Here is a 17,545-nt window from a genome sequence, read left to right on the forward strand (position 1 = left end):
GGCTTATTTTTCATTTTTACCTAAAATGGGGGGCCTTCTTATTTGATGGCCCTGCCTTATCATCGGGGAAACACGGTAATATTTCCTTTGTTTCCATCCGTATTTTTATTTATTTATTTTTTTGTTTTTATTATGCCCCAACTGTCCAATTGTAAAAAGTATAATCACAGTAGAATTCATACAGCAAACCTACTGTGGCAGCAAATAGTTATTGATATAACCCACAGCTCTGTGTCCCCCTCTTAACATGTTGATTGATGGTGTCCACTCCATGTGGATGGCAAAAGCAAGCTTTTAGTGGGAGACTCAGCTTGTCAATGGTGCTTGCCTGAGTGCAAAAAATACACAATACCCCAAAAAAAAAAAAAAAAAAAAATTCAATACAATTCCTCAGATCCTGCCTCTGCCTCTCACAGACAATTTTGTCTCCTTTCAGAGGTATGGCAACCCACTTCATTGTCCAGCCATGCTCCCAACCACTCCTTTTCTACTGTATAGGAGCAGCTAGGGACCAGTTTGTGTAAGCATTTGCAAGCAATAGTGGTGAGGTTGCAGCAAAGTTTCTGGAAGCTACATGTTGCTTCTGGCTATGCAGTCACTTTTCCTGCTTCTTGGCTGTGACTGCATACAACTGCACATCAAAGTAGTTGTCAAAAACCGCAGTTGAATCTAAAAACTGCCCCCCCTCCACAATTTAACTAAACTAAAGGATATGAGTAGTACCATACAGTTTACATCTTACATTCTAAATTAGTTACATTCCTATATAGTTATTTTGTTTCCTGTTCTATGCTGATGATAACTGAGTGACTAATTGTATATAATTCACAACATAAAGTATTGCAGCTTGATGAAAGTAAGATGTGTTATTGGTGTTCAGTTCATCATGTACACTGCGGCATTTAAAAAAAACAAATTTCAGATGTGGACAAATCATTTCATATTGTCGTGTTCAACTGGATCACTGAAGTAAGCTCATCACAGAAAATACAAAAATATGAAAAAGCATCTGAATTTTTAAAATGCTTAGATCATCCAGGATATTGGTTGTTAATTAACTCCAGCAGTGTCTTTATTCGTTTTTTTACACTGATAAACATTCATTTAAAGTGACTATTTATGCTAAATTCAGATTTACGATTTTTGCAGTTAACTAAATTTATTCACCCCAGAAAAAGGTTATTTTAGAATGAACGGGTTTGTTTTTTATCCTTTTTTCAGGTGAGTGCTTGCTGTAGCATCACCACATGTTTTTTTTTTTTGAAATGCTACAATCAGCATCTATGAGTGGGTAACTGCTGAATAAACAACTGATACAAAACAAACAATTGATAAAAAACAAAAAAGCACCTTTTTGCTGCTGCAATCAAACACCCAGCAGTTACCACTTGTTACAGGGGACATAGCAATTACCAGTTTCTGTTGCTGGATTCTTTCATAATTTGTCATTGAATTACAGTGGCTAAACCTGAAATCACAGAGGGGTAAATTGGCATCAATCTAATCCCTAACACTACATAGTGATGTCAGTAAGTTACTGATAGGACTGCCTAAGAATAAGAGAAGGGATGGTCACCTGCTAGCCGTCAAAAATGACGTTGTCTTGTGGAGACAAGCACATTTTAGCTGGTATTTTCCTTAATTAGTTTAATTTTTAGTTTGCTGTTTACAAGACCTTTTCATTACCTTTTCCCAATCTGTATTGAACGTTGAATAGCTGCTATGCAATATTCCCATCTACTCCTATCTTTTCCATAATTATCATAGGAATGCTGAATATGCCTTGTCATATGAAATGTATCTGTTTACTTTTAGTATACAAATAGGTAAGTTTTATTTGTAGGTTTAATTATCTTCATGGGAACTGCATGACTTGCATTTGGTCAGGTCATATTTTGATATGGAAAGTCTGCAACAGATGTTAAAAGAAATGTGGCCCACCCTTACACAAATGAACTGGCGAGCACTGTTTTAAATCATCAATTTGTATCTTGTCTCAATCCAGGCTTTGTGTTCCTTTTTTCTGCTTCTAGTGGATATGATTACAGCAGAACTGGAACACGCATTATTCTACTTTCCAGCTTGGGGTATTTGGCAACATTCATAGGGATAAATTGTTTGAAGCAAAAGAAACTTCTAGGATAAATCCCTAATATCCTGAGTTTAACTCTCCTATTTGTACTTTATCTGCAGTTTTTATTCTAGTAATTCTACTTTGTGGGACAGAAAATGTTGGTGCCTAAAATCAGTTACGATAACAGCTTGATATTTATTAATAATTTCTGTGCAGTTTAAAAATACATTTTTTGTGCCCTTAGAAAAAACACTACAAAACTAAGTTGGGATTTGTTATCTTTGTGAAGTGGAATGTAGTGTTCTTTAATATTAATTTAAATATAGTCATCATTGTTCATAGTGTCAGCAAGGGGATCTGTCGTGTATATTATGAGACCCATAACTGAAGCTCAAGCTGACTAAACTGCTGCAGGGTGGTCAAAATGTGTGTATGTGCAGAGAAAACAACCTCATAAGGACAAATAAAACCAGCTTGGTATTCTGAAGCCTGGTATTTATGTCTACCTGCATTGGAACAGTTTAATGTACCCACAGCAGTGTTTAACCCAGAAATTTGTTTAGGCCGGGTGGGAAGAAATTCTAGGCAGGTGGCAGCCCCTGTATCGTGACCCAACTCTTCAATAACCACCCAAAACAGCCAGGTTGCGCAATTGGTCAAAAGGGGCTGGGGAGAACACTGCACAGTAACACAGTTTTGTAATGGCCAAAATAATGTAGACCAACTAATGGACCCCCTCCCTTTCCCAAGATCTGTAGGTGGGGTATATTTATTGGTAGTGCTTTTCACTTCTGTCTTTTGCTAATAAGTTTTATCGGTTGTTGTTAGTAATCTTGTAGGCTATATGTTCACATAATTTCTACATATTGCATACTACTAAGATGTGTGGCTTGTAGATATAGTTATAAAGTTGAATAAAGTTCAATAGTTTGCTGAAAAAAAGCTTTTCTTAGCTTCCACTGACTTTTTAATCAATTTAATCATTTAAAAAAATCATGTAAATGATTTTAAGTGAGTTCTTTTATTTATAAGTTAAATGATTTTCTCTTTTTCTTGCAGATCTCTTCTACATTTTAACAATGTTTTTGTTTCTGTATATTTAGGGTGAATGACCTTAAGCATGCCATTCAGACGAAATACAAGATTGCTGTTCAGCAACAGATCCTTGTAGTAAATGGTGGTGAATGTATGGCACCAGACAGGAGGGTCTGTAGTTACAGCGCTGGTACTGTGAGTATTAATGTAGCATATTTGGAAACTTCACAAAGGATAATTTCATTGCCATTAAAATATACAAATCCAGCCTTTTCTGGCCCTCTGTTTTAAAAGTATTCAATCATTTTATGCTTCAAAGATGCAACCTGCAATAGGCCCTGTATGGTAGGTTCTTACAGACTTCTATAGGATCATCTTGGCCATGGGCATGGCCACTTATAAGGGGGAAAGTGCATTTTATGTGAAAGTTCACTTGTTCTTTTAAGGATAATTAAACACAAGAACAAAACAAGTGTTATTTGTTGCAGATTACTAGTCCATATGTGATAACTACATTAGTTATCTTTTTAATGCAGTGTTCATGTCACTATTTGGGAGCTGAAATGGGAAAATTAAATAGTGTTATCTTTATTTTGTGATATACTAATCCTTCCAAACACCCAAGTAAAGGAGATAAATATGCAGACATATTTGAAGTCCAGCCTAGGTGATAAAACCTGTCCCCTGGTGGTGGGAGAGTGTAGCGACCTAGGGGCAGAAATTGAATTATTTGCAAAATTACCTGATGTAAATAAAGAAATACCTCAGGATAAAAAAAACAAAAAAGCAACCACTGCCTTTAAGGATTGGTAAGTTACAGTGTATTCATTTTTTTCATAAAGCTAGAAATGCTTACCTGCCTGTAATGTTGCTTGTTTCTAGTATCTAGTTTCATGTAGATTGTTTCACAACCATGAGATTTCATATGTAAAAATGATTTATTGGACTGCAGTAATTGGATTTTGTTTCCTAGTTCTTATAACTTGCCTGATAAGTGTTTAGAACAAAATTGTGTATTTACAATAAACTATTAGGCTGGGTACACACATGCAATGGTTCTCGTCCGATAATCGTCTCAGGGACGATATCGGATGAGAATCTGGCGTGTGTACAGTGCTCGTCGTCCATTGTCCGAACGAACGTGGCGGATCCACGGACGATGAACGATTGTATTGGAAGTGAAGGGGAAGAGAGCACAGAGTGCCCTTCCGTTGTTCCCCTCCCCTCTCCATAGAGCAAAACTTGTTCATGTATCGTGTAGTTGTTAGTCGTTGGAAGGGATTGTGAAAGATCCTTTCCTGACAATTATTGCACGTGTATACATAGCCCTAGCCAGTAGCCTCACCTCTACATTGAGATGAAAAAACAACCATTCAGTCCAATGGACACCAGAGTTTGCTCTAGTACATTTTCCTGAACAAGGAAAGTATATGTAATAAAAGGCATTGTTTGTTGTTTAACTGACTTCTGCTCTAGTTTGACCTTAATTAATTATATAATTGTAGTATGTTCAGGATCTGACTTTTTTTATCACTGCAGGACACAAATCCAATATTCCTGTTTAATAAAGAGATGATATTGTGTGACCGCGCTCCAGTTATTCCCAGAACAACCTTTTCAGCAGAGAATGAAATGGAACTAAAGGTTGAAGAGTCTCTCATGATGCCTGCAGTCTTTCACACAGTCGCCTCCAGGACGCAGCTTGCAGTGGTGGGAAATTTCAAGCCTCTTTTTTTTAACATGCATATTTCTGTATAAGTCTAATGTTACCCATGTTCTTCCTAATCAGTAGTTGTGGTGCATTTCTCTAATATTAGAAACATCTGATACATGTTGACAGGTTTTAAGAAGTTGATTTATGTGTTAACAAACACTTTATATTGCAATAGAGTATACTCTTACTTGGCACTATTGTATAGATCCTATAGCTCAAATAATACACACACATCTGGTGTAAAATTCCACTGTACCTCTAAGTAAAAAAATCATTTGAGAGAAAAAGACAGGCTTTTGAAAGACACAGTGTGTTTCTTTAAACTTTATTATTTTTTAAACATCCTAAAATTTAGACATAGGTCTCCTATGCCTAGGCTAACATGGGTATACTAGTCTAGTAAGTATGCAATAGTAGTATACAAGTGTATCGTATCCTAGTTACAGCATTAGAAGTCGTTTCCCATCCAATTAGTTTCGTCACGCAGGGCTTTTTCAAGGACCTTCAGAAATGTAATAGTAGATATTGACAGTTAAATATGTTGAGAACAGTATGTAAATTTTTTGTTACAAAAATTGCTGCAATGGTTTAATTGGTGATATTGCTGAAACCCTTTGCCCAGTAAGACTTGACACCACTTGCTACTTGAAGAGAATTCAAGATATAAAATCCAATAGTGATTTGGAAATGCTACATGAAGAAGATAGGAGGGTAGTTAATAGTGATTGGACTTGTAGGTTTAATACTCAAGGCTAGTAAGATAGTAATGTAGAATGCATGCTCACATTGAGGCTGGCCCTGCGATTGTGGGTGAATATGGCTTTATAGTCCTTCAAAAATCATCATGGATAGTATTTGTTTATAGATCTTGGATAAAGAATGTGAAATATCACATTTTTACATATTGCATTATTGTAATGTATTAGGGCTTAGGAAAGGTGTTAGTACTTATGGATTATAGGATTTAATATCTACTCGAACAGGAGATATATGAAATTTTTTTTTTTCAGTGTTACTTTAGGCTGGGCACACTGGAGTTTACTCCTTCTGATCTCCTGGGTCTCTATCTTTGGTGAAACATACTACGTATTTCTAAGTAGTTCAAATTCAGTTTGGAAACAGTGCAGATGGTACAGTACATCAATAAGGAATATGTAACATCAGATATATTTTGATATGTTAAGTGCATTTTTATTTAGTTAGTACTTAGTGTAAGTTTAACACAGGTATTTATGACTTTACCAATTTAACAGTAATCCCCCTAATAATACCTGTAATTCTCTTCAAAAAGATATCTCTGTTCAGTCATTATCCAGGGTCAGGATCTACTTCCCGAACTAAAATGCTGGCTTGGAGATGACGCAGACATTTGTCAGCAGAGCCAAGAACTGTACAGGCTACAATACATAACATGACTGACATACATCAGTCCATCTGAATTCTCATATTTTGAGCATGTTTCAGTTAGCGGTGTACCATCCCTGGGCACCTACTGTCGAATGCTAGGTGCCCAGAAGCAGTACAAACTGTCACTACTATGCTTTTTCAAGCACTTGCAATTGGCTACAAATAGCCTACCCCTGGACACTGCATGCAGCATCCAAAAAAAACTTTTGATAACGCTGTTACCACAAAATAAGTATAAAATACAAACCCATTTGGTCAAGTGTTAACAAGTTTACTTGCAGATATTGCTAATGTGAACTTGCCCTTTTTTATTTGTTGCAAAGCAACAATGTTATACATTGTAGGATACTCAGGAAGTGCTTCATCCTATCTTCAATACATTGATGAGATAATCCTATCTTTGGCAGAGCCACTTGACTGGTGTTCATAGACTGCTTTTTAGTGATGCCGCCCTTTTTAAAAAAATAATATGGTAAGATAGACTATATTGATATAATTTTAATTTCTGGTCCCCCGACATATTAAACTGGTAAGGAGCTCTAAGGATCTCTAGGGAACCAATGTCCGCCTCTGCATATCTACGTTCAAACTAACTAGTTCGTTCATGAACATATACATGTCATAATTGTTTCTAATTGGTAGAACCACAGCATGGCCTCCCCTGACTCCCAGTGATCTTAAACTAATACAGAAATAAATTCAATGATTACATGATCAACAACCAAAAGGAATTGGTTTTCATTCCATCAGTGATTTGTTGGCTGCATGTTGAGATCCACTACTGTAGCTCACTTTGTATATATTTATATATAGTTGTTATGCATTTTACAAAGGCTAAGCTACTACTTTACAAATGCTGAGCACTTTGGAAAATTAAAAAAAAAAACCTATAGCTACTGATTTAACATTTACTATCTTTGGCGCAGGAAATGTATGAGGTTGCCAAGAAACTTTGTTCATTTTGTGAAGGTCTGGTTCATGACGAGCATCTTCAGCACCAGGGCTGGGCTGCCATAATGGCCAACCTAGAAGATTGTACGCACTCATACCAAAAACTGCTTTTCAAGTTTGAGAATGCCTATTCAAAATATCTACAGTCAATAGATGAAATTAAAGTGAAATTAACTAAGTAAGTTTGTTTACTAAAATGATTGAGTTATGTTTTTTGGAGTCATGTACTTTTCTTTATATTACTTTATCGACATGTAGTATAAACTATCCTATTTGTCCTTATATCCAATATTTTTTTTCTGTTTTTTTCCTACCATTGTCTCTGTTTTTTAATCCTATTATATTATACCTAGGAATGAATAGATGTTCCTTGTTCCTCTGTGTAATTTACATATTTCAACATATTCTAAAAATTAAATTCTTTATCACTATTTCATAACTAGATGCATGATGTTGGATCAGTGTGAAATATAAATAAACAAGAAAAGCATTTTATTTTATCAACTGACTTATTATGTAAATATCATACAAACAGTGAAGCTTTTCGAATGAAGTAAACTTCATGTGGTTGCGGTGCAGTTACTGCTTCCTAATGCCAGTGAACTGCTGCCTAGGAAAAAAGATGCTAGTAGTTTCTCCCAGTGGCAGCCCCATGGGGTTTGAATGGGGGCAGCAGTAAGTGGTACCAAATGAGCAGACTGTGGTTCTTGCTTCCCTGTCACTTGCACTGCAGTGCAAGTGACAGGGAAGCAGCATGGGATCGCTCAATTCTAAGACATCTCTGAACCTGTCCAAAGATAGTAGAAAAGAAACGACAAATTATTCTGCCAACAGATTTTCATTATCCTACTGAATAAGGGTTATTGGGTGCTGGTATTCCAACCATATGCATAAAATCTTTTACTTTCACCTGTAGCCCCCCCCCCCCCCCCAAAAAAAAAAAAAAATCTGGCACAAAGGAAAAAAAAGTTACATAAAAGATATTTTTTTTATCTCGTTTTTTTTCAATCTAACCAGACATTTATTCCATTCATATTCATGTGGAATATGTATTAGATTGTTGTTGAGCTGTGTTAAAAATGTTATTTAATTGATCTGTTCTTGAAAATGTGAAATCTTTATGTTTGTATTTTCCTTTTTCTAGTCTTGGAACTGCTGTTTCTGTCATGGCCAAGATTCCGCTGCTAGAGTGCCTAACACGACACAGCTATAGGATGTGTCTAGATAGGTTGATATCCTCTACGGAAGGGGATGTTGATGAACTAGAGAATGGAAAGACTGCTGAATTAGTGCAATGTGATGATGAAAGAAAACTTAAAAACATGGCTTTGCTAGCTTCCCTCGCTACATCTGGGGAACATACAATACAGGAAGTACGTGACAATCGTATTGAGCAAGAAACTATGGAGTCTTCTGGCCAGGATACAGAAGTTTTGGAGGGACATTTGTCTAATGAAGACCCACTGTTTAATGTTTCCCTATTGGACTGGATCAATGTGCAAGATCGTCCAAATGATGTGGAATCATTGGTCAGGAAATGTTTTGACTCTATGAGCAGAGTAAGTAATATTTCATAATATGTCATGTTTTGCTCATTTGATTTTAGTTATTCTTTTTATCATTTACATCCTTTTGAAAGCTAGTTTTAGGAATACTTTGAGCTAAAGTATCTTTGCTTTCCAGATACAATAATTGCTCAGAATATTAGAAAAGCGGTTTAGTTTATTTTTTTAGTTTATTATTCACTTTTTTTTTAGATTCAGCTTGACTGGAGAAGTTACTTCGTAATCGGTATTGGTTCTTGTCTTTGCTTGATATGAGTTGTGTAGAGCCACCTCTTTAATAATTGTTTAGAACTTATTGTGTAGGTATAAGGAGAGCTTATACCTACCTACGGTCAGGAGAGCTGTTAGTATTCGGGGCTTGTAATAAATCCATGCATCCGGAGGGATTGACCTCTGGCTGCATGGATTTATTACAAGCCCCGAATACTAACAGCTCTCCTTTACCTAGACCGCATTTCAACCAAACAAATTATACAACCTCTGCAACTACATACCCCCGAGGAAGCCTATAATAGGCGAAACTCGTCGGGAATTACGTGACCGCAACAGGTCCTTTTTCTTTTCAATTTTTATATTGTATAATGTTAGAAAATTTATGTCTAGGTGAAATATCCAAACCCTGTGACGTTAACAGGCAATTGGATATATAGTGAAAGAAGTAATATGTAATTTTTATGCATGTACCAACTGCAAATTGAAAAATGCATACTTTACTCTTTTGCACAAAAACTTTGAGTCTGAAACCTTCTTCTTTCCCTTATACCTACACAATAAGTTCTTGACTGGGGAAGTGTTAACCTCTGTCACGTTTTTATTCATGTCCATGTCCTTTGGAAGAAAAGTTCATTGTTAGGGGAGATTATTATTGAAGAAATGGATAGGCAATGTCCCTTCTACATTAATCCCTCCAACCTGTCTGATCCCTTTGGGTATATACAAAAAAGCTGAGCTACATATGCAAGGAATGAAGGAACTCTTGCATGAGAGTTAGGTTATCACTGCCAAGCAGGATCGTCTAAAGAAAAGAAGGATGAAGATGGCTACGTCCGTGACAAAACAGGTACAGGTGAGTATCGCGGGTTTAGTTCCACTTTATACTGGAGGTGAGGAAAATCTTCCACCTTTTCCAAGGGCAAATCTTCAAGTGTGGATTTCCTAGTATGTCCTGTCACATCTTTAGAATTGGAAGTAAAAGAGAAAAATCCCCAACAAAAAACAAAGACAATAAGTATGTGAACATTTTCCTACTCTGATCTACTCTGATCTACTCTGATCTCCCTAAACAAGAAAAAAAAGTTTTACCTTTGAGTCAGGTTTAGATCAGTTCAGCCATTTTACAGATTGCCTTGTTTGCAGTAACAAGCATATTTACTTGTACACGTGTTCTTATCCATTCTGGTGACAAGTACTGGATGTTCTTGTGACATTTTCTGTCTTTTGATGTTTAGACACTTGCATCAGATCATTGTTATCTGTCTGTGTCCACTTAAAAACTGAAATTACCTATAATTTTTTAATTCCGGTATTTCTACACTCAGAAACCAACTCACTTTTGTGTTTTTGTACTTACTGTCTGGCTTTTTTTTTAATCATATAGTTTATGAAAAGACACCAGTATTCATTGCTGTGATTAAAATAAAATAGATTCAAGGGATTTTTAGAATATCCTTTTGACTTATGACTAAGTATACAATAATAAATACAAGCCCAGTTCCTCCAAACAGAATACTTAGGAAGAGATGCAGTTCTATCCTGTCTGGATGCTTTTTGGTCTCTGTTCTGAATCACTCATGAAATTTTACCTAATTGTACATTTTCAACACCATGGTAAAATCTTCACATCTAAAGATCAAGAACTTCTATAATTTTGGTAAAGAGTTAAGGCAGTTTGGTGCCAGTGCACAAACACTTCATAAAGAAGCCATATAACTGGTTCATAATGGGCTCTGTATAAGTGAAATAACACCTATACATGAGTTTTATTACTGATGACAAGATCTTATATATATTTTATGTTGGTAATATTTGACATTTTAGATAGATCCCTCACTCCTTATATTTGTAAAATAATAAGGTAGCATTTTCTTATAAATATATATTTTCTTATAAATATATATTTTTCTATTATACCTGAAGCCTTCTAATATTCCCACTGCCTATCATAATGGTAGGCCGGTAGGAGTGTCGGGAGAAGGATTTAGTCTTGCATGGAAACAACAGAGCTTGATTTGTCAGCATTTGGCTGTAACTTGGGATGTTGGATTTTTTTTTTTTAATAGGTGTGTTGGAGGTAATGTTAATGAGTCTATCTAAAGGAAACCTGTCTCAAGAGTAACAGAAAAGTTGTCAATCCTGTGCTCTTATTTTCTAGATGCCAGTTTCTTGGTTATCAAGCTGACATTTTTCAGTCCTTAGAATCAGAATCACTGGCCTAGAACACATGAGAAGACGAGGAGCCCAGAAAGGTCATTTTGACAGATGGGGAACTAGTATTTTTTTTAAAAAAGGTCCAGGTTGGCCTCTCACTTTCTCACTTTCTTTTCACATGTTTATCTTTAATTAGTAGAATTGTAATGATATTTCATGATAACAGTCCCGTGTGAGAATGCAGATTTACATCACAGTATCGTGACAGCCCAGCATAACTTTGTATCCAGGCTTGGTGAGGATGGAAAAGTTAATATTTCTTTCAGATGGTAACTTATGTAAGCAGTGAATATAATTATATTTTAGTTTAGTAACTGATGGTATGATTTTAAAAAGAACCCTTTTGTTCTGTTAGGAATTATGATTTTGTAAAATTTATGGTGTGATTCGTGTTGCTCAAAGTTTTGAAGACACGAGCCTATTCTTTTGTGTGATCTGGAAGTAATTTATTATTGGAGCGTTTTGTGCATTTTTCATTTAAGGGTTTAGTGTTTTAATTGATGCAACCTGTGGAGAATTAGTAGATTTAGTTTAAATAAATAGAACTACTAAAACAAGAAGAGGAAAGGAGTAATCCAGTCTTTTTACATAAGTAATGTTGATAATGGATTTCTACACATTGGTTTAGTCTTCTGCTGTGCCACACATGTGACATTACGTTACTTTAGCAGAATGTCACATAGAAATTATTCCTTCTTGCTTCTCCGTGAGTTGTTGTGGGTATAACATCACCTCCAAAACTTCCCTTTACATCAAAAAAGGGATGAATTATGACGGATGAGTAAACCAATTTTATAGTAATTGCTAAAACGGGGACATATATTCTTGTACAAATCTTTCTGGTATATTTAACTTGTAAATAAAAATTCTGATTATTCTCCTATTTATGTATTAATTTAAACAATATTTTTTTATATAGGATTTATAACTAACCTAAGTACCTATCTTAGTTTCAGTCTTGTGTAGGACTTGGAAAGGACATGGCAACTCATTGATCAAGTCAGACTATACTGCATTGGTCAAGTCTCACTTTATAAGATGGATACGCAGGAGGATAATCACAAAGTGTGTTGCTGTTCTTTTATGTTTTAATCATTAGGCCACTAAAAAATTTACAACAATAGGTCACTGGCATAGCCAAGCTGTCTAACAAGAGTTCTTTCTATGAACAGAACAATATTTTTGGCAAATACAAATGTTTACAAATATTTAATTCAACTGTGAGTAAATCCATTTGCCTGGAGTTCACCTACAAATCGTACCGTCATCATGTTTGTCACCAGTAACCACCACACTATGATAATATGACACAATGTCATGTAACACACACTAAGGCTTAGTGTGTTTCCCCAGCGTTTAACCTGAGGCTTTTAAAGCCCTTGCTTGAAATCCCCATGCATTACAATGGGTTAATCATTTCAAGGACGTTTCCTTGACGCACAATAATGACATTTATCCTAAACGTTGCTTGCAAACGGTTGCATGCAAAATTGGTGATCTGCAGCTCTGGCTTTGGGGGGCACACTGGCCAGAGACGCAGACCATGTACCCCATATGAATCGCACACAACCCGCCCACTCTCCCATCGCAGGCTCAGACCAGCAATAGGAGAGTGGGCAGGTTTTGGCATTATGACGCCACTCTGGGGGAAGTTCCTTCTCCTATGAGTGACACACGGCTCCCGGTGCATGTGTGGTCCGGAGTCCGTAAATTTAGTGGCGACCACTGCTGTAGACTATAGCTATAGATTGTTGTCACCTAAGACAAACGGTCCTGATCCTCTCAGGTGATCATCTAGCATGTTTACAGCCAAACAGTAAATCAAGGAAAGCGCAATGGGGTTCCACTTGCTTGTCCTTTCCCCTCCCTTCTCCATAACAGAACAGCTCTGTGTGTTATGTTAGTTCATTCACCTGTCACTAGAAACTATCGCAAAAGAACATTTCCAGGGACAGAAATCTTACGTGTGTACAGAGCTGTAGGTGATACAACCATGGTGCCTGCGCAGGTTTAGGCTGGCTGATGTTTAGTTTAGAGAACTAATGTATTCATTATCCTCTGTCTGGTAACAACCACTAAAAATTTGGGTATCCCAGGAACAATAAAAAGGGGAAAATCTTCCCAGTGGTGTCATGTGAGACCTTTTGAATTAATGAACTTTTTCCTTGTTTTGGAACTTATCTGTGCCGTACACATTTTGTGGTTTAGAGATCATGTCAAAATACAAATGTTTGGTTAAGCTACTTGTTCCACGTGGCCCCATTCTCAGTGAAGTTTAAAGAAGATGCAAAGACAGGATCTCTACAGTAAAAGTTATTACAGGTTTACAAGCACACAATATTACATGAAATCATATATGAGTAACATGAAAGTGTTTGTTTCTGCAAACTGTGTAAAGGCTTCTGGTCTTTCTCCAAATTTCTAGCTAAACACTAGAGGGCAGCAGAGTGGCAGCAAAGTCATCCCCCTGCCTATAGGAAAATTCTCATCATAAGATTCCTTGCTTTGTCCTTCACAGATGTGAGTGTTTGACCTTTGTAGACTCTTTACACCACAGTGGGGTGGCTACAAATGAAGACATTCTGAATAGAGCATGAATTGTAGTCTTAGAAATTGAGCCTATGCTGTTTTCAGCAAAGCATATTAGATATTTTTGGGGACTAATCTTAACACATATTTGTAGATTAAGCAGGAATGTGTAATTAAGACTTTAAACAAATATGATATATATATTAGTGCAAGGAGCAGTATTAAAGAATCCTTTTTGTTTTGGATATTCAAAAGGTCACAGGAAGAGGTGTCAAGAAATAAAATGGACTATTCCCATTCACATACATAAAGAAGTCACTTGAAAGAAGTCATAGTTGACGAGCAGATTTTTAATAAGGGGTCTGTTTGTTTCTTATTTGTATATCTAATGCTCTGCTCAACCAAACAAGCAGAACAAATATAGGATTTTGAGTATATTCAAATTATTTTGTCATGGTTTTGTCAGTTCAAAGCACTGCTGGGAGTTATGAGGCTCGTCCCCACTTAATAAAATGAAGCTATGTGTAAATTTTTTATTATGCTTTTTAGATTAAAATCTATTGTTTGATCTCAGTAACTGTTGAAACCAGACAATATTTTGTTCTATAACCACTAAAACCGTTCTGCCACAGTAAATGTCTATATTGAGAGGGAGTTTTATTTTTGCTTCAAGGATGATTTTTTTTTATTTATCTTCTGCTTACTTGCAGATTTAAATTAAACTTAAAGACCAAAACTTTTTTCTTTTCTTCTTTTTTTTCAGAATTGCATGGTTGGTGAGGGTTTAGAACCAGTGTTTTTTGTGTCTGTGTTAGAGAGTTATTTTTTCTCTAATTGTTCTGATCACTGATGTTACCGTGAATGAAAGTGAATTGGGTAAATCCAAAATTTTAGGTTGCTATCAGAACGAGAATAGAAGGAAAATCTTTCAATGTTCCCAAGACATCTAAGGCTATGTACACACGTCAGATGATTCTCATCCGATAATCACCTCAGCTTTTATTGGACGAGAATCTGGCATGTATAGAGTGCTTGTCTGACGTTGTTCATGGATCCGTGTAATGAATATAATACAAGTGAAGGGGAGAGAGTGCAGCGGGGTGAGGCTCCGTCGTGCTTCGTCTCCCCTCTCTATACAGCAGAATGGCGCTCCATGTACAGCGCTCGTTGAGTCTTTTGTCGTTTGAAAGGATTGTGAAAGATCCTTTCCAACAACAATTATTGAACGTGTGTACGTAGCCTTAGAGGGGGTTTTCCTCACAATGGAATGATATCATCACCACTCCTGTTTAGTTTACTGGAGAGGAAATGAAGGAAAATCTCCATAATAAAACAGAGAATTAAATAATAGCAGTGTATCCCCCACATATAGCCTCCCCCACCTCAGTCCAAAATAATAATAAAAGTTTTGGGCTTTAGATATACTTTAATGTCAATTTTTCTCTACACATATCATTATTTGACAGGCAGCAGGCTTCATATTTATGAACTTCTTATGTGACCAGGATTTGGAGAAAGGATAGAATGGATAGGGGGTTACAACCTTTTTTAAACGTTTTATTTATGTTTTTGATGATGTGTCACTATTTGGTAAACGTTCCCTTTTTATTTCATACAGACCCAACATAGGGGATAATGTAATCACTTCCCACATATTTGTATTAGGTATTAGTATTAAGCTGCAGTAACAGAGCATTTTCTGGTATACCTTTTCTAACATTAGTCAATATTTTTTTTTACTTTGTTTTCCCACCACAGAGATTTCTCCTCACTGCTAAAGATGACAGGGAAAATATGAAGTGAAGAATTTCTTCTTTGGGGCATTAGAGAGCATATTAAAGAAAAAATCTCTATCAGGTCCCTTTCTATCCATGATTATTAAGTAATTGTTATGGCTAGAATTGGTATTCAAGCAGCCCTTAATTATTATAATTTTAAAATATATTATTAAGCTTTTATACCATGTAATAATGCTCCTATTTAGTGGCAAAATACATGAAAGTTGACATTTCAAAGTGACAACCCTCACCAGGACTATCTACAAAGTGTTTGCTTGTTTTCCCATGTTTGTTCGCACAGATTTCTTCTGAGCACTCGTTTGCTCCACACCTCCAAAAATATATAGTTAGGTTAATCGGCTCCAGAGACTATGCTTGGTGTATATGAAAAATAAGGAGCACAACCTGATGGCTGCTGGATAAAATATGAAGAATAATAACAAATAAAATTAATTAAAAACATTTTTTTTTATATATTTGGCTGCCATTGGATTCATACCCTCTGTTTATTTGGAAAACTTTGCATATGTGTTTTATAGTCCAAAGGTATATTATCCTTTGTTTTTTTACTTTTCTAGCTGGATCCCCGAATAATTCAGCCATTTTTGGCAGAATGCCGTCTAACAGTTGCCAAACTGGATAATCAGAATATGAAAGCCATTAAGGGGCTTGAAGATAGACTTTACGCACTGGATCAGATGATTGCTAGCTGCAGCAGATTGGTTAATGAACAAAAAGAACTTGCTCAGGTAAGTGTATATAGTACTACATTATATGCTATATATATATATATATATATATATATATATATATATATATATATATATAGAGGTTTCTCTGCCTACAGAAAAAAGTTTGCCATTGGGTAGAATGTTCTATCTACAGGACTGAGATCTGCCCTTTCTAACAGTTTCTGTCTATAGGTTTTCACAGAGGTCCACATATTCGATGAGACGCTGGGGTTATATGACAGTCTGGTTAAAAAGAGCTGGGGGTAGCTATATGAAATTGTACCTACTTTTTCAGAATAGCTTTATGGTACAGATATTATTAGATTTTTTTAAACGTTTTTTTTTATTATTAAACGTCAGTTTCAGATGGTAATGAATAAAGATAATTTTTCTATACCTGAATCCTGTTTCTATGCTGTAAGTTTTTATTCATTTGTAAGGTGTAGAATCTACTTGCTGTAAAACTAATGGTTGTTAGGGTAAAAACTTTCCAACAGCAGCAGTCATCTCGTTCGTCTAAATGATCAAATACATTTAAAGTATACCTACCTCATTAACCGCTGTTCCTTTTCCATTCTCTGTTACCTTGTAAAGGACTGGTTTGGGTCAAGAAATTCTTGCTATTCGTTGTATTTAATCTAATTGCTTTATGCTGTGTCCTGTGAATGCCGAAGTATGAGTCTTCCTATTCACTAAAGATTACCTGCTGAGAATTCTGCTCTTTCCTCTTTATTCTGAACTTCTTTGCCAATGTAACATTATATCATGTAATACCGAAATCATGATTGAGGCTTGCTGCGTTGAGTTCCTTTCATTAAGCAAGTCTGATGTTATTTAAAAAAAAGAATATCAGTGGCTACAGTACTTGGATCTTTTTTTCTTTTGCTGAAACATTAGCCATGTAGTCATTATATATATATTTATATATATATATATATATATATATATATATGTGTGTGTATGTCAGACACTCCATATATATATATGTCCATCACACCCCAACTTTTAAGTCATTCTGGGCCTGGATGCCAGATAAAGTGCTGCAAATCTGCAGGACAACTACTTTCTGCCTTACCCAAGCCCTGTAATCCCTTTCTCAGGTAACCCAAATGCTGGTAAATATCCTCTGTTTTTGTTCTCACGCTTCCAGTATGGTAAAATACATATTTATGTACTTTTTGTGTCCCCATATGCCTGTTCCGAGCTGTCAGAATTGACAGCCGGTGTAGTCTTGTGCTGCTGTAACCTGTTTTTTTAAGGTTTATTGTGTTGTCCATGGAGAGAAGCTGTATGCATACCTCGGTTTTAGCGTTTACTTTCTTTCAACTCAGACC

The 17,545-nt window shown here is 35.9% G+C and overlaps 1 protein-coding gene across 6 annotated transcripts in view; it reads left to right on the forward strand.

Moving 5' to 3' along the window:
- The window catches only part of RB1CC1 (RB1 inducible coiled-coil 1), an 80,400-nt gene that overhangs the window by 9,855 nt on the left and 53,000 nt on the right, over positions 1-17,545 (forward strand). For all 6 annotated transcript variants that reach the window (XM_072411209.1, XM_072411213.1, XM_072411214.1 and 3 more), the window contains exons 3-7: positions 3,178-3,304; positions 4,649-4,819; positions 7,157-7,359; positions 8,326-8,740; positions 16,059-16,229. In XM_072411209.1, the coding sequence (XP_072267310.1) occupies positions 3,178-3,304; positions 4,649-4,819; positions 7,157-7,359; positions 8,326-8,740; positions 16,059-16,229 (1,087 nt within the window). The remainder of the gene's footprint in view (positions 1-3,177; positions 3,305-4,648; positions 4,820-7,156; positions 7,360-8,325; positions 8,741-16,058; positions 16,230-17,545) is intronic.

The sequence above is a fragment of the Pyxicephalus adspersus genome, chromosome 5, assembly GCF_032062135.1.
Source record: "Pyxicephalus adspersus chromosome 5, UCB_Pads_2.0, whole genome shotgun sequence".
NCBI classification, from domain to species: domain Eukaryota; kingdom Metazoa; phylum Chordata; class Amphibia; order Anura; family Pyxicephalidae; genus Pyxicephalus; species Pyxicephalus adspersus.